The sequence below is a fragment of the Poecilia formosa genome, unplaced genomic scaffold (assembly GCF_000485575.1).
Source record: "Poecilia formosa unplaced genomic scaffold, Poecilia_formosa-5.1.2 Scaffold26, whole genome shotgun sequence".
In the NCBI taxonomy this organism is placed as follows: Eukaryota; Metazoa; Chordata; class Actinopteri; order Cyprinodontiformes; family Poeciliidae; genus Poecilia; species Poecilia formosa.
In genome coordinates this window covers 1,720,462-1,743,233 of record NW_006799965.1, presented here as the reverse complement: position 1 = coordinate 1,743,233, position 22,772 = coordinate 1,720,462, and the positions used below count along the sequence as shown (strand labels likewise).

Sequence of the window (22,772 nt, the reverse complement as noted above, 5' to 3'; positions counted from 1 at the left end):
ACACTTTCTTTCTTTTAGCTTTAAAACCTCTAAAGTATTTTATATTCCCTCATTTTGAAGTGGATATAAGAAGCCATTTTTAAGTAAGTAAGCAGACAGACATGTGCCTTAACTCTCACAGAGCATAAATGAGTAAAGAAACTTTTTATAAACATTGATTAAAAAATGCATTGTTTTATTTGTCCATATGATTTCCACTGCTCGGCACCTCTTTATTGTGTTTATTTGCTGTTAGTATGAGAAATGTTCAGGCAAGTCACCTGAAATCTCATGAAATAACACGAGGACATGGGACGAAATGAAATATCTCATTTCATTTTCATGTACAAGAAGTACATGTAAACATGTACTTTACAAGAAGTAAACATGTACTTCTTGTTAAGCTTCCTTCGTTGACGTTGTGTTACTTCTTCTATGAGCTTCAAACCATCACAGATCCTTAAACTTAATGATGAGAAACAAGCGTCGTGTCAAAAACATCCTTTCCGGATCTTGCTAATGTCATAAAAAAAAAGGGGTTTTATCCGCTGTCAGTCAGATACAGATGGTCCTGCCTTAAGCAAAGCACTTTCAGTATCTTGGTCTCTGATGGTAATAGACTAGAGAAAGGATAATCAGATTAATGCTTTGTTTGCAGTTATGTGGGCGCTGTTCTGGTCTGGTGTAGCGAAGAAATTTGACAAGCGACACTTTCAATTTACCGTCTGTCTATCACAGATGGATGGTAAATTAAAAAAAAACAGATATTTGGCCATTCTAAGGTAAAAACAACAAACAACTTCCAGTCCAGGGGGGTGGGGGGCACGGCTGACTCTGTGGGCGGGCAATGCCCCCCCAACGCCACGGACCTCCGTCTATGTTCCAACCCCTCACATAGCATGTTGCGATGCGAGTCATTATTGATTGAACAAGATCCCAGATGCAAGCAGCTGAAAAAAAAAAAAAAGCTTTTTCTATAGGATGACTGCATTTGGCTTTAGACAGATATACTTTTAGGTATTTTTGCTCACGTGTTTTAATTGGATTTTAGTTCGCTGGAAAATCTCCCCCCATGTTTGTCCCAACTTTTTTTTTTTAACATAGCGTTGGCAGGAAAGTTACAACAAAATGTGCATTTATTTGACAAAATGAAAAACGGTACACAAATTCTTTGTTTCAACACATATTAATTCATATTTCTGTTATATTGAATGAAACATATATTTTTTGGAGATAATTTACAAATGGTTGCATTTCACTTTTATTTACATTTTACAAAACAGCTCAACCTTTGGGCAAACACAGGTCGAACAACAGTTGTAAAAACAAAGTCAGACTAAATAGCATTTTAGCTCTTTGATTTTCATCCAGCAACCAGTTTTTTCCAAGAGACTTCTGTTTTTTCTTAGTTCTGCTGATTTGCAAACGTCTCTTTTTGTGACAATACACATTGAGTTCTTATTGCTTCACTTCAAAAAAATCTGACAAATTCTCAAACGTTTTCTCAGTCCAGCACTGATAACACGAGAGTCCAAGTGTTTATCACTGGTTGTTTTTATGCTCCTGCTTTGACGATTACTGGCGTTTCTTTATGCAGTTGTGCGGCACACATTCATCCTGTTCCTCCAGCTCAGGGCAGGGGCTGCCAGCGTTTGCTGGCCGCAGAAGTATGTAACGTGTGCGGTGACGAACTCCACCTCTGGAGCAGGGACCAAGACACAGACCCCAAGATGACCAGAGGGAGACTTCGCAATCCAAAGGTGTTGCTGGGTTTAAAGAGAGAGAGACAACAAGAAAATGAGGAAACAGTGCCCAAATGATGCCTGTTCTGCAGCAGTCATATACATGCAGACAGACAAACAGATAGATTATATTGTTCTGGAAGAGTAAATCTATGGTCTAATCTTTCCCAGTGAGGGTGAAAAGTGTGATCTTTCTAGGGTTGGAATTCACTCTCTGTCCCCTGTCTTAAAAAAACTATCATGCCACTCTGGCGTTGCCCCTATGCCTTTTCAATATGCAACACTGAAAAGGTCTATTAACTATGATGGACCTACGCAGAATCTCATCTTTGTAGATTGACTTCCTGCCAATGGAGAGCTATTTAAACTACCTCAGTGACCTCTGCTACTGTGATGGAATGCCTTCTTCCGAGTCTTCAGTTTCCGACTCCTTCACAGTAAAGAGACAGGATTGAGGAGATCCTCAAAGCGCTCTTTCCACCGGTCTACAATAACACCAGTCTGGGTCTGCAGTTCCCTAATCCAAAAGCAGACAAAACACAGATGCAGCAGTCTGTCTTATTTTTTCTATATCTGTGCTAATTGACATTCGTTATAGACAACCAAGCCTTCAAGGTCTTCTCCAACCCAACAGGTTCCATCACCTCTGGGGGTCCATGAGCAGATCCTCTTGTTGCCAACACAACAAACGGCAATATATATTAGGCCATAGCTCTCGAAAGCCATATCTGCAGTGAAGGTCCTGCCCCATTCTGATTTCACGACTCCAACTTCCCTTGGGGGAGGAGAGAGATTCTCCAGGAGGCATAAGTTGAACAGGTTCCTCCACCAGACGTTCGCAGCTCACTCTCAACTCATGTTCGGTTTTACCAGATCTGTCTGCCAAACCCCTGCCACTGGATTCAGCTCGCTACCAAGTGGCAATGAGTTGATATCTCTTCAGCCGCAGCAGGTCAAATGATAAGATTACAACACCGATCGTCGACCTTTAGCCCAAGATGACCTGGTATCAAGCACACTTGACTCACCTTGTGATCGACTCGTGCTCTGTTAAATTGCAAAACATCCTTTGGACTCCAAGAAGGCTGGGTAATCCGAACTGCTGTTCAGTGCAAAAGGTCAGAGCCTTCCCTCTTGCAACCTAATACCACAAAGAGGTGACCCTTCATGCTAGTTAACTCTAAAACCGAGGCAGTCAGCTGAGAGCTTGTGGGTCCCCACACCCTGGGAAGCCCCTCTACCCGGAGCTGGGTTCTACACTGTTGTGGTCCAACCTCAAACAGCAGCTCCAGCTACCTTCCTACCAGTTGCTGGTAGGAAAAAAAAATCTCTAAATACTTTCAGGGATATAAATATTTTTTGTGAGGAAAAGCTTTGCGTTATTACCTGAGAAACGCTGAGGATTGATGGAGTTTGGCAGAATGTGATTAGAAATAGAAGTTTGGCGGTCTGGCGTTCGACGCTGCCGGGTAATCTTTATGCTGGCAATAGGTGGAAGCTCCTTTAGTCGAGGGTAGTAGAAGGAATTGGCCGGATGATTCGGCATTTGTGACGTGATCTGAAAAGCAGTCGGCGAGCAGTTCATCAGAAAAAGGCAACAGATTCTCAGTAGAACCCCCAGTGCATATTAGCCAGCTCTAAAGCACATCCTGCAAAAGGATGGATAGTCTGTTACATAAGGGGCCCCTTTTTATTTAAATCACTTCAGGTCAGACATGAGGCCTGCCAAGCAATCATTCAGCCACAAACAGCCAAGAATGATGCCCTGTTCCCACTCTGCTTACGTACTCCAAGAACAAGACAGAGACACCAGAATCTGAGGCACCAACAGCTTAGCGAAGGACATAAACAGATGATGGTTTCCTCCTACCTTTGTAATGTTTTCAGGGGGGCTGGTGGGAAAGTTGGGAGAGGAAAAAGTGAATCCACTGTCCGTTCCTGCATCGTAAGGCTGGAGGTCGACGGTCACTTCCTGTTTCCACCGGTTACCCTCACAAAGATTGAGGCTGTCCACACCGACAAACCAGTCAGGGCTGGGAATCATCTTCACCATCAAAGACAGCTGTCAGACACAAAACACTGATGTTAGACTTCAATGAGTTTAATTGAAAAACTATGAAACACTAATTATAATTTTGTAAAAAAAAAAAAAAGAAAAAAAAAAGGGATGACCAGATTACCAGGAAGTTAAATACTACATGCTAGTAAAAAAAAGTACTTAAGAGTTCCTTGCAAAGGTATTCATATCATTTGTGCTTCACATTTAAGCCACAACCTTATTGCACTTTGTTGGGATTTTATGTGACAGACCAACATAAAGTGGCACGTTGTAAAGTGGAAGAAAAATTATACGTTTTTTCACTATAAACAAAAATACAAAAACATGGGTCCTACTGCGACACCCCTAAATATAACACAATGCCACCAATGGTTTGTGAAGGCCTCAGAGGTTTGTTGTTAGAGAACAAACAGCAACCAAGTGCAAAACAGGCGAGGCTGTCGAGAAATTTAAAGCAGAGTTCAGTCATAAAACAAAAGCCCAAGCTTTGAACATCTCACAGAGCTCTGTTCAATCCATCATCTGAAAATGGAAAGAGTACAACACAACTCCAAACCTAAGCAAAACATGATAGTCCACCTAAACTGGCAGGCTGGGAAGGAGAACATCAATCAGAGAAGCAGCCAAGAAGAGGATTGTTGTCACTATGGAGAATCTGTAGCGTTATCAGCTGGGAGAATCTGCATACTATTAGCCGCACTCCACAAATATGAAGTTGAAAACTGACAGGGGTGGAGGTTCACCTTCCGACAGAACAATAATCCTAAACAGTACATCACACGCATCAAATCATATTCATATGCCAAAGTGGCCCAGTCAAAGTGCAAACCTAAAAAACAGAGGATATTTGGTAAGTGTTAACCTGAGATTAACATGACCTGGTCTGACTCAGCTTGAGTGATTCTGTAAGGTAAAATTAGTAAAAATGGCCGTCTGTAGACTGAAGTGTGGGGTGGCTTTATCTGGTAATCACAAAAAGAGAGCTGAATGGACAACACATTTTATAGATTTTATTTGACAAAAACAATGTACCTTTTTCTTCAACTTCTAATTTATGCTTTTTGTTGGTTCATCACATAATATTAATATAAAAAAAAGAAACTCTGGTTTGTGGTTGTAATATGACAATATCTGAAAGTGTCCAAGGTGTAAAACTATTTCTATTTTCCACCAACGACTCAAATGGTTGCTACCACACAGGCATCTTCAATACCATCCAAGACCCAAACTGTCTTGTTCACATTTAAGGTAAGATATTGTGCAGTCATAGTCTTCCAACATAACCCCATAAAAAAATTGAATTCTATTTGAAGCTGAATAAAATAACTCTTATCTCTAATAGAAATGTTTTATACTTTGACACGTAGATTGAAATGCAATGAAAACACTTGTTATTTTAATATAATAGCCATTAGTTCACTTTGGACTGTGCAACTGTTTAAATCCCCCTGCTGTGGAAAATGAGATGAGTGCAGAATGAATGAAATTACAGAGATCACAGTAACACCAGCCAGGACAATAAATGCAATAGGCCTGACATCACACACACATGAGCGCCGATGTAGGGATTTTGCGACTATAAAACAGAGTCGGCATGTGCGCACGTGCACCCCGTCTGTCTCCCGTATGATGTATGTTTCCTGAGAAACGGTGATCTCATCTCGGAGAGAGGATTTAGGGTCAAAACACACTGAAGTGGTGGCAGAAGACCAGACGGCAGCGCATTTGAAAACTTCTCCATTTTTGGAGAAAAAAAACAACAACCCAAAAACGCTTGACAATCGCTGCTCATCTTGTCAGTCTGAGGGTCGGTTTTTGTGTGGGCTTTGAATGAATCACTGGTGTTGAACCAAACAGAGAGCGGGGACCAGCAGATCTGAGACAAAGGAATGAGATGAGTCAGGAAGACATACAAGTGTTAATGTTTTTCTTCCAGTGATAAATGTTAAAAAAAAAAGTAAAGACTAAACCAGAAGAAGTCTTGTGGCTTTTTTAGAAACATCAGTGTCCTTTCATTGTTGATCTTTGAACTTCCTGCCTCTTATTGCTTTTCATCTTTTCCTGAAACTCTCCTGAGCTAATCTGAAAGACGCCGCCTCTCGGCTAATTTCTTTACTATTAGCTAAAGGGAAAGTTTGCACGACTGTTCAAGACAAATCTTTAAAGCCCGTGTCCATCTCAGAAAACCGTTTTCAAAGACCAGAAGGCATCCGACGGAAAGCCTCTCGAGCGGCTTAAAATGGCTCACATCCTGCGTCTCCATCTGGTTGAGCTCCACATTAAACAAAAGCTGGATATATGATGACAGAAGTCATGTGTCTGGGATTCCTGGCGGATGTCGTGTAAACCATCGGCTGTCTTCAAAGGAATGATATAGTATTTATAAATGAGAGCGCAACAGACAGTGCAACATGCTCACAGATTAAGTTATCAGCTGGATCACGTCATTAAATCATGTCCAACACAGCACGCTCAATAGCTGGGCTTTGCTTTGCTTATCTGATCTAAAAACAGACCGGCGCAGACGTCACATACCTGGAAGACAACACGGCGGGGTGCTGTACATTACCTATGCTTACAGAAACAATGCTCACCTAAAGAGTGATTAGTTCTTTTGTTTTGCCCTCTGGTTCAAGGACTCAGAGAATTAGTCTCCTAATGTAGTTGACAATGCAAGCCGGAGACTCTCTAGACATGATAACCTTTAGAAAATGCCACTTTTTAAGGGTAATTACAATAAAAATTGAAATAAAAAAAAAAACAGGATCCAATTCTTTTTATTTTAAACAGTAAGGCACATATCATTGGATGGACAAAAACCCAGATTTCATTGCATATGGGTGTGAAGTATAGTAGACGCAAGAGGAATGGACCTTCTCTCTCGGCTGATCATGAAGGTAAGAAGCAAAAAAGCCCAGATAGTAAGAATTGAGCTCAATCAGAACTTTATTAAAGAAAAGCAACAACCTTATATCGCCTCAAAAGAGATCACAGATTTAATTCGACAACTTTTGACGTTAAACTTCAGATTCTTTTTTTCTTTTTTTTTCTTGCTGGTATCAAAACTGTGAAATGCTTTGTGGACCCCTGAGTGGAGAATTGAGCCACAAAAAAATATAGCTTATGAGATAAAAGACAACTGGGGGGAGAAAAGAGGCAAAGACTGGCTTATAAACACTAGATGATGACATAATCTATATCCTAATTGATGCAAGCAGTTGAAACCAAAATTACACATAATCTCTGGCAGACTTAGATTAAAATTAATTTGTATTCAAAGAAGAAGTTAATTTTTGAGAGGAAATGTAACAGGAAATAATGAAAATGTGTGAAAGAGTTTACGTTTCCCAGCAATTTGTCTGTTTTTATTTACCTTTTTCTTCCTAAAAATGATTTATACCTCTGTCAATAAGAAGTGTAAAGATCTTTAACCGCATGAGGATGAGCTGAATTTAGAGCAGTTCTTGTTAAGGGGAAAACTGGCTCAAATATGCACACAAACTCCTATAATAGGCTAAAAAAAAACAACACTCAAGCATATGAGTTGTGTCGTTCTATTGAGCTGGTGGTTTTGTTGCATTTTCCCTCCTTATGATATCGACAAATATTTTGCACAGAAAGTGGAAAGCGTCCATGTTGCTTGGCTATTGTTTTATGTGTGTTTGGCTAACCATGTGATAACATCTGAGGTGAATAATCACTAAATAAACACTAAGTGAAGTGAGCTGAGCTACAAATTGAAACAATAAAGACAATTAATTCAACAGGCCAGATGTTTGCCTTGCCTCACGGAAGAGGATAAAAATAGCGTTTAGGTTTTTACCAAGAAAAGCACCAGACCAGTCAAAAGTGAAAAAAAAAAAAAAGCTACATGTTGCTGAACATAAAGTAATGCTTTGTTTAATTTTTCTCAACGTAAAGCCACTCTGGCCAACAGGCATCTTCATAAATAATATCTCAGAGGAAGGGAATGTGTACGTAGCTCCTTTTGTTAAATGACATTCTCGGATTAAAAGTTAAATGTGTTTTTTTTCTCCCTCTCTCTCTCTCTATTTATTAAAATTAATGAACTATGAAAGATTTCATTGGCTCCCCCAAGCGGGTCAGTACACGACACATCATACTCACCAAATTGCATCAGATTATATCTGTTGTATCTATTCATACCAGCATCCAGCATATGAAATCTTTTAGAATCTAATTGAAAACAAAGGAAAAGTAAGATGTTTTTTTTTTTTTTTTTTTAAGTAAGATTTTTTTTTTTTTTTGATCAAGCATCGCAAGAGTGAGGATGACCGAAAATGGATTTAGACATTTATATTGAAACCACAATCTGGACTGAAGCAACCTGTAATCAACTAAAGGCCCCTCTCTTGCGTTGGCTCGCGTTAAAGTTCGTGAGTCGACTGACCGTCAGAGGAGCTCTGAGCAACGACAATGCCCACTGCAGGGCTGCGGGGGATTACTGTCTGAGAAGAGCCCGTTTGTTCCCAGCCCAGATTGACAATGAATACACTCATCTGCAGTTTATTAAAGTTCACATGCTAGAAGAACGGGGATTGTTGGAATTATGTTTCGTAGACAGAGAAGATCAAACACTGAAGTTTTTGGTTCAAAGCAAAAAAAATAAAAAAATAAAGATCTGTTTGGACAAAGGAAGCGCTGCGTCCAATGTGGGAGAAACTCATCCCAGATGCGCGACCCCAAACGACTGTAATGGTTTTGACATGTTTTGTTACTCGTGAAATAATTTCAATCAATCACAGCAACAAATTTTGACCAACAGCGTCAGGATGTTCATTCGCTGACTTAATCTCTAAAGGAAAGTGAGGCCTGTAGAGCATTAAATGATGTTCTTGGCCACTTTGTGACCTTCTGGATGAATCATCTGAGCACTCTTGGAGTAATTTTGAAAGGCTGGCCAGTTTTCAGATGGTTCACCACGAATCCATGTTTTCTCCATTGGTGAATGACGACTCCAAGTGTAGTTCACTGGAATCCCAAACCCACTGAAATACTTTTGTTTTTGTTTCTGTGTTTTTTTTTTTTCTTCAGGCTGAGAGATATCAATGACTTTGTTTCCTAACTATTTTTGGACATCTTTTATCCCGTGTCACATTGAACTTCTGATTTTCTGCAGTAATTAGGCCTGGGTGTGACTGGTGAAACTGATCCATTGTAGTTAAGCGCAGCTAATACATGACTTATCTTTGTGCTTGGTGATAATAGCAGGATAGGTTGTATTTTGGGTTGTGCGTAAATAAAACACGCCAGCCCAAAGTTTAACAAGCTAATTAAAAAAAAAAAAAGCAAAAATCACTGGTGGGCCAATTTTCCCTTCCCACCAGACAGGAAAACTGTAGCTGGTTCTACGTGTCTGCAGTCTTTCTGTTGAGGTAACTGGCATTTACTGGTATTTACCTTACACAGATGGGGCCCCTCCCTCGGCTCCAGCTCAGACCGAGAGCAAAGCGTGCGGGATGGATGTAGGCGTTTGCGGCTACTGAACTCAAGCACTTGGTCTAAACAAAGTCTGACAGGGTGTAGTGGAAATAAGTAGGAAATGACTTGGTGGGGTGCAGATGCACGGTGTAATAGACCCAGCTCAAAGTGACCATGTGAGTGTAGATGTTGCTTTGTGAAGCTCGGCCGTCTCCTACCAGTGGGTTGCGGGGCACAATGAGCATCTCCGTGGAGCTGTGTCCGATCCCATTGGGAATGCCTGCTGTCCGGTACATGACTCCGACCGTGCGCTTCTTCCGGGCCTCCTTGGCTGCTTTCATCAGCTCCACCGTCACCCCGACTTCAGCAAAGCTCTGCACCCCGGGACTGGCCGAAGAGCCCTCCTCCCAGAGCCGAAAGTGGCGGTTGTGGCTCGCCGCTGTTGAGAGAGAAAAGGCAATTGAAGAAATGTGAGATGAGAGAAGCGAGATGCGCGCTCACTTGACTCCTTTCGAGTGTCGATGAAGCTCCGCAGAGTCCTGAGCCAGACGATGAGATCATTTCCACCACGGAGCCCTAGTGTACTTCTACGGCTGCCTCCTACTTCCTGCATTTAAACTGATGATTCTGAGGGAATTGCTCATGTGCATGTGTTATTGCAAGGTTATATTCTCCGTCTTTTCCTGCAGAAACCGCAACACAGGCCGGAGCTGCCAGGATGTAGGTCAGGATCCTGGACTTGGCAGGCAAAACTTGGACAACAATTTATTTTAACAATTCTGAAAACCCTTAATGATGCTTTTTTGATGCAGCCCGGGCCAGCAGGCTTTCTCTTCACATTCTTTTGAAAAGTTCTGACTATCTCAGAAATCTGTTAAAAATCAAGAGCCCAGTTTTAGATTTAAACCACAGGTTCTGGAGACCCACAAAGCCGCTGACCTGGGCCCGTGGTTTTAAGGGCAGAGTAAGGTTAGCCAGAAACACGTTGACAAATGCTCTGATGGTTCTGCCTTACCTCACTTTTCAGAGCTGCATAAAGACAAGCGCGCGCGCGCACACACACACACACACACAACTACACACACGCACGCACAACTACACACACACAGTCGGGATTTTAACCTTAAATAGTCTTGACACATGTATGAGCGCACACTTAGTTGCACAACTTGCCTAGCACACTTCACACACTATCTTGTTTCTCCCCATACCGCCATTACTCGTGGACCTTAATTGCATTTCCATCCTAACTAGCATCAAACCCCCGAAATTTGATAATGCATCACACTTGTGCCCCACCAAGACTTCAAAGCCAACAACTTCCTAAACCGCTTGAGTACTTTTTTTATTCATGACAAAGTCCAGTCTTTCAGAGTCTTCGGCCCTACTGACGTTTGCTGCAGCTTTTTTTTATTTTTTTATTGTCCCCTATAGTTTACCGTCTGCTCACTGAGGCCCTTGTGTTTTTGTTCCCTGGTGACAAAGACCGTCCCTTTCCATGCCCATGGAAATAATTATGTCAGAACCGCTGGTGCCTGTCTCTGTTAGGAATAAGTAGGGCGCTCTCCTCTTCCATGGCATCACTGGGCCACCTGGAAACCAGACATCGCTGCTACCATGTCCCCAATATTTTTTTTTTTTTGGGATATTACTCGCTTCAACCTTCTCCTACTTTGTCACGTCACAATAACATAGCAATAGCAACACTGCTTTGGCGTGTTTTTCAAAAAAAAATCTTTTTTATTTTTATTTTCTGTTATTTATTTATTTGATTTTTAAACTCTCAGCACAGGACGTAAAAAATGTTTGTTTTCTTGTGTTTGGAAAACATTTTATACTCCATTTCTGATCAAAGCATGAGATGAGTCATTTCTCTTTGAAAACTACTCACTGTGTGGCCTGTCTGTAGATATGTGAATCATATTTGCGTAAACTTGCAGTTCAAATTTCAGCTAAGGCCGTTATCAAAAATCTCAAGACTCCTAAATTGGTGCAAGCACACAAAAGTGTCGTCATTTAAACTGAAAAGGGATTCGGCTGTGTGAAAGATAAATATGTCCATCATCAAAGTCTAATTTTACTGTGTTTATGATTAAATTATGTTTTTTAATGGGGTTTTTTCACATTTGCTCAGTGTCGCTGGACGAGATCCTGCTGGTTTTCAGGTTTGTATATTTCACTGAATTCTTGTGTTTTCTGATCACTTCATTGTTTAGTCGTGTTCTTTTCTGCAGCTTTTCCTCAGATTTTGGTTCAAAAACTTTTGTTTTTGTGATTCCACTTTGAGTTCTCTGATCTCTGTTCATGTTGTTTCCTCCTCCTTCTTACATCTGCAACACATTCAGTTAATCAGACTCACCTGTTTAGGTAATCATGTTTGTACTCCCGTCTCTTTTCGGCTCCATTTTGGAACCATGTGATTTTTGTCTGACAGCCGACAGACAAAGAGAAACACCATCTGGTAGTTTCTTTTGACCTTTTATTTATTTATTTATTTTAAATTCACTGGCAATAAAATCTTCTACCAGTGCTGCGTATGGCGCTTTCGTTTCATTCCAAAAACACTCTAAAGAGAAGCCATGTTTTTCCTCACCTATGAGTTTGGACCACTGCGCTGGGGGTCGGAACAGGGGATACTGCTTTGGAAACGCCTGCGGGCTCCAGTGACCTGTAAAGACCAGGATGTAGGAAGCGGGACCCTTGGCTGTGCAGCCCGTTCCGTTGAGGGGTTGCAGAGGCTCGGCAAACGCGAAATGAAGCTTCACCAGCAAAACGAGTAGCTTGTGCAGCCAACCACAGGCCGGGCGCTCTGAAGACATCATCTGCAGAGGAACGAAAAAGGAAAAACTGGGTTATTCCTCCGGCTGCATGTTGGAGCTGGAGAGGACTCCTGAACAAAGGCTGATAAGGAGGCTGAAACCGTAAACTGGGAGGCGCATTTTAAGATCAATTGTGTTTGGGCGCATAATCTTGGCTTGGGAGGAAACAAAAAGGAAAGACTAGCCTGAACATTTAGGAAGCCAAGCCCTGGACAATCCTCGAAAATACAAAAGGAGACGGGGAAAATTCCACATCCCTGCCCTCGTATCACAACACGGACGTTTCATCTGAGAACAAAGCTTGTTGAACCTTCTGACCCTTGAGCTTTCAACTTCTGGGCTGGGCATGGTGTGTGTGTGTGTGTGTGTTGATCTCCAGCCAATCTCTGGCTATGCGACAACAGCTAATATTCAGCAGGAATGTGTGTTGCAGGAGCTGCCCTGAAATAAAACAGCACATATGACATGTCTGAGGCTGGATGTGAAATCTGTCTGACCTCACCGACTGACCATCCACTGACCCACAGCTGAGTCAGACAGACTCGCACTCTATTTAGAGGCAGAGAGGGGAGGAGGGCACGTGCAAACACTTTTCACCTTTTATATATTTTAACAGGGCTAAGGAGAGTAACGGAGGGGAAACGTGTGTTTTCACTTCTCCCAAATCTTCAGCCAAAGTTTTCTGCCTTATTTAGACGATGGCCAAAAGCTGGACTGCAGCGTTAAGTTCACACTGTACATGCTAAGCGGTCAAATCGCCATCAGTGAAAATCGTAAATGCATCTTAAATCACCAACTTGATTTCGATTGTATGTGTATTTGAGGTTAAAAGCTTTTTTTCCAAGAGCATGCAGGGGTTCCTAAAAGTATTAACTCTTCGCTAAATTTTAAGCAAAAACGTCAACATGTCGCAATTTTAGCACAGACTAAATAAAGTCGAGCACGGTGATGATCTGAAAGGAGATATTTTGACTAGCAAAACTTTTTCACAGATAAAAATCACAAGAGTTTTGTGGAGACTTGTATTCAGTAACCCTGAGTCGATACTTTGTAGAGGAACCTTTTACTGTGAAAATGCTGCAAGTCTTTTGGGGTAAAGCTCTACCTGCTTTTAACCTTTGCCATAATTATGAGGGATGTGACGTACATCAAAATGCCATGTTAGCTTTCTTCTGCACAGCATTTTTCACGTAGGTTTTGGTCAGTTTTGGTCTGATCTCACCAGATCGTCGTCTTCCTGGTGTTTTCTACATGACTTGTTGCAAAGTGCAAATGGGACTTCTTATGATTCACGTCTCACTGAGTTTGCATTTATTGCTCTAAACGTCGTTACAACTCCATCCCCGAACTCTCTGTCGAGCTTTTTAGCCATTTGTTCACTAATAAAAAAAAAAAATCTGACGCCTTCAAAGAACAGCTGGATTTATATTAATATTAAATTACAAACAGGCGAATTTTCCACACTTTTTATTAGCAGAAATGTGACAATTTTTTTTTTTGAGCTACTTTGTTTTGGAACTTGTGCCTGCAGCGTTGGCTGCTTTACGTTTGATTTCTTCCTTTGCATCATTTCAACACATTTCTCCACTTCTGACGCAGAAGTAAACATTGTCCTGCCGTTTCTCTCTGTTGTCGGCTTCATTTCCGAATCGCGTCACAAACGAACACAAAAACGCAAATTCAGGACCACGTGTTTGATTTCTCATGTTACTGAAGGCCGGCTTAAACGTGAAATGAAACTTTAAAGCTGAGAGCAGAAGATTTTTCCTTCTGTTGACATTCTACAAGAAGGCAAAGGGCCAATCCGGTGTGTTTCTATAGTATTGCTAAAAGTCCAAGCAGCTGCAGAATGCAGACAGTTAAATTTGGGTTAGTCAACACACACACACACACACACACACACACACACCATCAACACACCTAACACCCATGTCTTGCTGCATATTGTCCCTGAGGTCTATTTCCAGAGCACAGCTTGAATTACTCAGCCAACATAGCTCTAAATGTCCAACTCTGACACTTTTTCTGACCGCAGCCTCGCATGTCGCTGATCTTTTGATCAGTTCCCCATCTGTGCCGAATGCAGATTAACCATTGCAGAGTTTAACAGCCATCCATAAAAATACCTGCAGCGTGGAGACACATAGCCCAGCTTTTATCGCTGCAGGGAGAAATATCACGGTTTGGATGTCCAGCTAGTTCCTAAGGTCTCTTCTCTGGCTTCTGCAGAGACTTACCTGTTGCCTAAAACTGGCTCTCTTTATCTCTTACATCTTCAGCACTATTTTGGTTTAGTCAAACCCTCTGACCTTCCTCCTGCACTCATCACACCGACGCTGCAACACACTTCTGACAGCCTGGTATTTCTTGAATTCGCACACAAATATTAAGAAAAATAACCAGCAGATGGATTAATGAGAGCTCACCGTGACTCTGACGTGCAAAAACACACACTTGCACCTGCGGCCCAGGCCCACTGTGATCTCATCAGCCAGCACAGACTCACACGGAGGAGATTTTTTTTTTCCCTGTCAGGCATAAGACTCAATAAAACCTTTCAGGCACCTTCCCTGTGCTGTTAGAGCAGCTTCATGCAGCGATAATGCAAACTTTCAACCTCATCCCATAAATTTGGTCATTCAGGTCTGCAACACATACACAGATATTTTTTAACAAGGAGCTGCCAGGGAAGGTAATTTTCCTTTTCTTTTTTTCCTTGAAAATCTTTTTTATTGGGCAACAATAGCAGAATCAGGAGTTTGTTCAGGACGAGAAAAAAGAAAAAAACAAAAAAAAGATGCAACCATCTGTGTTGAATTATCCTTTTCATGCATGCCTGATCCGTGTGCAGATTTCTGGTGGAGCTACAAGGAGAAAGACGGACACTTAGACAGGTGGGGGAACATAACAGGAGGTAAGAAATGTAATTAAGGCAGCCAAATGTTGTGTGCAAAAACGGATTATCCTAAATTATTTTTAGATACACCACTGACAAAGTGTAGAAAGGATGGACATTTGGACAATTTGTGGGCAGAGTTCAGTGAAATAACGTGCGACTCTAAGAAGGAATATATTATCACCTTCCTAAAATAATGGCCTAAGTCTCTTTTTACCAGAGGCAATTTTTGCAAAATAAATAAATGAATAAATAAAAATAATCTCTTTATTTATTTATTTATTTTTTTTTTTTGCCAAAAGACGATTTAGACAAAAAAATTACTTCTGGCAAAAAAAACAAAAAACAACTTTTAAAACCATTATTTTTTATCAAGTTCGCCATATGCAAAAAGTCTAATTGCCAAAATGTGTAGATTGTTTGTTTTAAAAGACATTTGATTGAAAGGACAGGAAAAAATCTTTTATACTTTATATATATGTGTGTGTGTGTGTGTGTGTGTGTGTGTGTGTGTGTGTCAGTTTTTGGCTGCTTCTCGTCTAAGCGCAAGACAATATAAATGCACACAGAAGCTTACTTTAAAGCATAAAAATACAAACATACCTCAATAATAATAAGTCACGTTCACTTGAATTGTTGTGAAAACTATTCATCTTCTGCATTTGGTTTCCAAATTCGACCACAGACACCCTCAGCTGCATTTACCTTCAATTACTCATAAACTGCATGTTGACATTGATTATTCAAAGCATTTCACACAGTTGCATGCTTCGTTTAGCTTCCATTTACATCATTACATTATCAGTTTTTTGTTTCGTTTCTGTTGAAAGACAAGACAGAAACTTCCTGGATGCCTCCTGGACCACCGCGACACAAGGTGGTCTGGACTCCTGCAGGCTCGGTGTGTGTTGAATGGATGGCGGCTGCTCTGTGTGTGTTCCCTACCTGCATTGGGTCAGTCGGAGAAGCAGCAGCACAACCACAGGGAGGACTCGGCTCTGCTCACTTTCCTCTCCGCTGTAACTGGCACAACCTCATCAGTCTTTTTCGCTCCCTTTATCTCTTTCCAGATTTCTCTCCTCCTACCTTCTCTCTCTCTCTCTCATTGTATCTCCTCGTATTACCCTCCTCTCACTCTCTTTCTCCTCCCCCACTCGCCCCTCACCTCTCCTTGTATGGAAAGGCAGTTAACAGTCTTTGCTCCTCTCTCTCTCTCTCTCTCTCTCTCTCTGTTGTTCAATGTGCCTCAATTCCCAGAAGGCAATCAACATCCCTCCAGGCAAACGCCCCAAAGCGTTGTCTAATTTTTGGTGCACAGTTGCAAAAAAAAGGAAAAAAAAGGCAGTAAAATTGAAAGAGTAAGGAGGACTTGGACTCCCCAGACAGACGTGCAACCTGCCTGACAAATGAGGGGAGTCTGGACAGAAGCACTGGCTCTGATTTCTGCAGCTAATTTCAGTTTGATTGGAAATCAGAGGGAATCAAAGGGGTTTTTAAAATGGTTTCCGTATCTTTCTTCTTTTTTTTTTGTTGTACTTCTTCTCCGTTTTAAACAACTCCATCTCCAGATCCAGCTGTTATTCGAGCATGAGGAATCCCATTTCCTCAGGTTAGAGTGTGTAAAACGTCGTGTTTGTGTGCAGCAGCAGGAAAAAAAAAAAAAAAAAAAAAGAGAGCGATTCTCCCCACAGCTGGGACGCACATGGACAATCGGGGAGGTTTCTGTTATCAGGAGCCACTTGTGAATATGTTGAAGCTGAGTGTAAAAGAGACCCTGTTTGTACATGTCAGAGTCTTAAAACAGCCACTTTAACCGAAGGCTTCAAAAAGGAACAAAGCAGCCACCTGTGTGCCCACACATGCACAGCCTGGCAAGGAAAGGTCAGTGTGTGAAAACTCAAAAACCTTTCCTAGTTTCTCATGTGGCTAGATGATGTGATGCAATCCTGACGGGGACTACAATCCATGTTCTTTATGCAAAACATGCCATTATGGGAAACATTTCTGGAGAGAGACTTACATGGTTTGAGCGGTATGATGGATGTCTTCGAAGCATCGTTTTTTTTGTTGTTGTTTTTTTTACAGCTACATTATCGTAGCGCACGTAAAACCTCACAAGTGAGACGTGAAATGATCACGTGGAGGAAGTGGAGACTTTCTGCCGCTTCTGTTCACCTCCTCTACAGTTACACAACCAGTGTATCGCAAAAACAAAACATCCTGACGGTGATCTGGACATGTGGTCAGGACGCCCTCCTGGACGCCTACAGATTGATGCCTGCAGTGCTGAGAGGAGCAAAGATATTCTCAACCTGGTGCCGAAACGACAGACCTTTCCAGGAATAAGCAGCTGATGACGACGAGCAGAAAAGGGAAGAAGGAAAAGCAGACTTATGGGTATCAGGTGACAATTTAGTTGTTTTTTTTTTTAATGTCCTGCAGTCTAAAGGAGTCGGTTAAGTAGATATATTTCCCTCCATCTGTTTCTCCCTTCATTACGGACTTGATTCATCTTTTTGATTTCCATCCAGTCCTTCTGCATCCTTCAGCCAGTCTGTTCCGCTCAGCGAGCGGGCAGACTGATATTTAGCTTCAAACAACTTTTTTTGTTTTAGATTGGTCAGGTAAAATCACCTAAGCTCACAATGGCAGATAGAGAGTAAGTGTTTCTGAAAACTGGAACTACTGACGGCTGTGATTATTGTAACACACACACACACACACACACACACACACACACACGGGAGATTAGCATTAGGACACCAGATACAGCAGCAGATCTGCCAGGCTGACGCAAAACTCCAAGATAGATGGAAGTTTTCCTCTCGTCCTCATCGGTCAATCATGAGCTCGCGTCAGCGTTGCTCCAGTGAGTGAAGTCAGAAGAGGGAAAGCCATGAGCTAATCACAGAACGCCAAAAGCCAGACAGACGCAGAGAAGAAAGAGATCAGGCATTCAGCTGAAGCTCACATTTATGCCATTTTTGGTAGAAATTTTCTAACAGAATGTTCTGATCCATCTAGTAAGAGAGGTGGTATGGCGCCTCGCAAAAGGACTCGCAACCCTTGTTTTTTTATATATAGTTTTTTAACATTTTGTCACAAAATGCTCGCTATATCTGCCCTCCCTTCAACTCTGACCAGGTTCCCTGACGGAAGCAGCATGATGCTGCCTCACAGAGTAGTGGCAGCACTACATGGGTAAGACTTTCATTCAGCTATGCCTTTCTTGACAGATTTGTGAATTTATACCCGTCACATGCAGCGGTTCTTCCACCTGAGCGGTTAATCTCTGCATGTCCATGCAGTCGGTTCGGGTGGAGAGGAGTGTTGTTCTGTCCGCCTGCATCTCTCACCCCTCTGCTGAGGTGTCTGAGGCCTTCCCAACACAGTTAGGTCCACTAAATTATTCAGATGTTGACTCTCTTTATTGCTTGCAAGACTTTTGAGGGAAACTAGTAGAGTTAGATTGTCTGCAGGTGGATCAGAGGGAAAGTGGACGATGTGGACTGATCATGCAATTGCATTTCACACATGCACGAAAAACTTTTTCTACATTTTGAAAACTCCTTATGCCTTTCCTTTCACAACCAAAACCACGTGCCACTTTGTGATAGCCTGCGAAATAAAACCCCAGTTAAAACACGCTGAAGTTTCTGGTTGCAACGTGACAAAAACAAAAACAAAAAAAAGCCCAAAAAGTTTGACAGGTATTAATGCTTTTACAAGGCGCAGTTTGTGTCTTTTGGAAAGCACAAGTTAAACCTTGTGAACCTGTGGATTTTGAGGAGCTATTCTCAGCTGCAGACTGTCAACAATTACAGTGGACATTTATTTAGGAGTGCGCGCTGCAGAAGTGGGTCAAACAGAACCAACACGGCCGAGATAATTGTAACGAACCCGGGTGAAATCGTTTCTGTAAACTCGGACAAGCTTCTCAGGCGAATTTAGAGATGATCTTAAGTGGCTAAGAGTCTCTAAAAATCAGACGCAGATGTCCACAGACGGTCAGAGAGCCGAATACAGATCCAATCATTTAAACAAGGATGTGAATCACCCGCTTGCTGGTGCTCCGTGTAAACACAGTGATGAAAACCAGGTTAAACCCCAAACCCAGGACGCTAATATACTTACAAGTACACTCTAGAGACAAAAAGAGACTTCTGACACCAGACCACACACGCAATGCCAATCGTTTTTGCACCAGTTACCAACTACGATCAGAATTAAACCAGAAAGGAAAAAAAACAATCAATACAGATTAAATGAGCAGTTTAAGGGTATAATAAGATTGAAAACCAAGCTCTGAAAGGGACGCAGCATTTGAGTACTTCGTAGGCTGAAATAATATTCGATCATTCCAGAGACAACCCAAGACAAATATTTATCCCTCCGCCTTCGGGTTGGTAGTCCGATCCCTCCAAGTGGGATACTTTGTCTGCCTGGAGACCAATCCATCACATGGGCAAGTACGCAAACACATGCCATACACTACCACACACACCCCGATCTGTCAGGCTGCCCCCATTAAGGTTCAACGCTGTTAGCTTTTGTTGACTTTCTCATGCCAGAGTGAGGTTATTTCGGTTTTAAGGAGAAAACCTGGAAACTAATACTTGTGGTTGAAAACACTTTGCTTCAGACAAATGGAAGAAATATTAGGCTGAAAGAAAAACAAAAAAGGACTGTTGGCAATTAAAAGGCATACATTTCAAATTGGAAAGGTCTCAAGTGTTTGAACTTGATAAAATGTTGTATTAATTTTCTAACAAACAGAGTCAAACACTAAAAAACATTCTGAAAGAAGAAAAAAGTGCAGACATCTGGAAACTAGCAGAAGCACAAAAAAAAAAACCCCACCTTGTTTTTCACCAAAATCTAATGCACACTGACCCATTTTACAGAGCACTTATCTGAATTTACGTTCTCAGAAGCAGTGTGGGAACCAGGGGTTCACGTTTTACTGGTTTTACTGTGTCCTCCCATAAGTGATGAGGCCTCAGTGTCTACTCCAGCACTAAACGAACAAGCAAACAGAAAAAAGAAAAAGCCAACATCTCTGGGGGTGCAGCGTGGCGGCTGGCAGAAGTCAGGAACCGTACGACGTCAGGTTGGAGAAGGAGTTGGACGAAGTGCGTTTGAAGTGCGAGTCACATCCAGTAAAAACCCAGCTATCATCCTGGGCCTCTAGCAACTTCTGAGAAGTGGACAAACAGGTGATTGTGCAATACGTCTGTTCCCCCCTCCCCCCAACTTCAACAAAATCAGAGATCAGAGTGTGCGAAAGGTACTTTCAGAAAGAAGTGCTTCAACTACTGGACTCATTATGTTAATCAGCTGGCTTTTCTTCAGGTGCTGTAGTGTAATTGTCCCACACAAACAGTCCCTTGCACTGGATTTCTTTTGTATTCAGTCCCCTTTGCTGCGATTACTCTAAACTTCAGCATCACCAGTTGCCTTCAACAGCCACTCAATTAGAAAACCATCGTCATTTATTCTCTGCATAACGTGGAGCGACTGCCAACTCTGGAGGAGCAACACGTCTGCAAACATAAGAACAACGTTGTGCAATCAACGCATCTCGTCTTTCTGAATGTGTGTCGGTAGGAGAGGAATTGCTGAAGAAATTATTTGCAGTTCGCAGCAAACGTGCGGAAGAGACGAAGATTAAATTTTCTGGTCCACATGCACAAATGGCATGTGTGACCTGTGACCCACAGCACACGTTACCCACATGTGGTGGCATGCATCACGCCATGGGGAGTCTTTACTTTATCAGGGATAAGGTATCAGAACTGACAGCAAGGAGGGCAGAGCAAAACTCAGGGCAAAACTGGAAGAAAACATGTTCGAGGAAGCAAAAGACTTCAGATTGGGGTCAAGGTTCAACTTTCCAGCAAGTAAAGAACCCAAAAAATTAGAGGTGCGAGATAGCGCATTTCATGGTACACAATACAGCTCCAGTATCGCCGATAACGATTCTGATACTTGATATATTATTAAACTTCTGACCTTCAGGTGTTTTATGACGAGCAGAAACGATAGAAAAGCAAAAACGTACAATTTGAGAACACATGGAAACAAAACCTTTTTTGAGGTAGAGCCGAGTGAGAATCTGAAACTGCAGCATCGATCTCAGCATGCCAGTAAGATCGGAACGGTATTATTCAAAAACTGACTTGATATCAATATTAATATTTTAGGTCGATCTGCAATTCCACCCACAGAGCCAAAATTAAGTGGTTTAACAGAGGTCCTGATGTGGTCTTATGGACATATCTGCTTCAACACATATGAATGATTAACTGGTCTCCGTAGAACATGACTACATGCTGGGGAGGTAAATCAGCCATCGGTGTGTCGGACCAGGGACTCGTTCAGACTTAAATCTAAATCAGATTTAGATGCTTCTCTCTCAACAGGGACCAACTTCCCTGAGGAAGAAACAAAAAAAACTTGTGGAGACCACCATAGAGATGGTTGGTAGCATAATTATTCCCCTAAACATTTTAAATGTAGGTTAAAAATCTCACTTTTTGTCCCATCAGACCAGTGTCCCCTCCACGACCTTTACAATCTGCAAACCAGACCTCTCTCAACATGGTTTTCTTTTTGCTTCCCTTTCACAAATGCCAGTGTTACGACCAAGTCGTCCTTTCAATAGTTTTTCCCACGTCAGCTGCTGATCTGTGCAGCTCCTCTTATTATGGGTCTTCTGATTACTCTCTTCTTGCTCAACAGCCATGTCTTGGTAAGTACAGGCGTGCCAATCCACCGACTGCATTCGATTTTATGAAAGGATGATTTAAAAGGGGCTGAATTCAAATGAGCCATATCACAGACATTTTTTTAGTCTTTTTTTTACATTGAATGCAACATATCCTTTTACTTCTACTTTGCAATTATGCATCACTTTATTGTTGGTAAATCATAGAAAATACCAATAAATACCTTTATGTCTGTGGTTGTAACGTTAGAAAATTACTTGCCTTGCAATTTTAGTTTTGCGAGGCACTAAAATTGCCTCGGTGCCAATAACGGATAAAACAATCCTTGGGAATCACTAAATGAATACCAACAATGCATTGCTGACTGTTTAAGAGGAGTCTCCTGGTTATATGCATGTGGAAGCAATTTTAAAGCCCATAATCCCCCCACCGTCCCGTCTTTTAGCCCCATGGGCCTGCACGGCTGTCCTGGCACTGCGTTGCTCCATATAAAGAGCTGCCAAACTGCGGTAAACAATTTTGTTTGTGGCAAAACTTTGCTAAACACAGCTTTACGTCCTCAGACCACAAAAGCAGTCTGCAACACACTAACCACTAATAATCAGGCAAGAAGCTGCTTGAAAAAAAAAAAAAAGCTGAATAAAACTCTAGAGTTTAAAGGTTCAGCAAGAAAAACACTAGTGTTTAGATAGATAAAAACGTAGGCGCAAGATGTTTAAATTTTTTAGGATTTTATTAAAATACGGTGTTGAGTTTACCATTGGAGGTTACCATCACAAACATGATTGTTTCTAATAAAAAAGTAAACAAAAACAAAAAATAAAGCTTAAGAGCCTAGTTACAGATTTTTTTTTTTCTGGTGTTTTTGTTTTTGCAGTCTGGTGAAAGAAAAGAAAAAATAATTCACAATGAGAGTGATTGGAGGAGGGAGGGGAAAAAAAAAATGTTCACATGTTGTAAAAAATACATTTCCCAATTTCAACATTACACACAGTCACTTTCAAGCATTCATTCATTCCTGGTTAGATGGTTAGATGTCAGTGCCAAAAAGAAAAAGAAAAATAATTAAAAAAAAACACACAAAAAAAACGGTTCAGATCTGTGCAC

The 22,772-nt window shown here is 41.5% G+C and overlaps 1 protein-coding gene across 2 annotated transcripts; it reads right to left on the bottom strand.

Annotated features, from left to right (window-relative positions):
- Positions 1–1,097: 1,097 nt before the first annotated feature.
- On the bottom strand, positions 1,098–22,531 carry spon2a (spondin 2a, extracellular matrix protein). 2 transcript variants are annotated; one of them, XM_007548349.2, is made up of 6 exons: positions 15,883–22,531; positions 11,816–12,044; positions 9,441–9,661; positions 3,592–3,783; positions 3,108–3,279; positions 1,098–1,745 (listed from the first exon to the last, which is right to left on the bottom strand). In XM_007548349.2, the coding sequence occupies exons 1-6, from the start codon at positions 15,886–15,888 to the stop codon at positions 1,555–1,557; spliced, it is 1,011 nt and encodes a 336-aa protein (XP_007548411.1). In that variant the 5' UTR covers positions 15,889–22,531; the 3' UTR covers positions 1,098–1,554. The 2 variants fall into 2 exon arrangements, with proteins under 2 accessions (XP_007548411.1, XP_007548413.1); XM_007548351.2 differs by lacking the exon at positions 15,883–22,531 and adding an exon at positions 14,468–15,149.
- Positions 22,532–22,772: the final 241 nt, after the last annotated feature.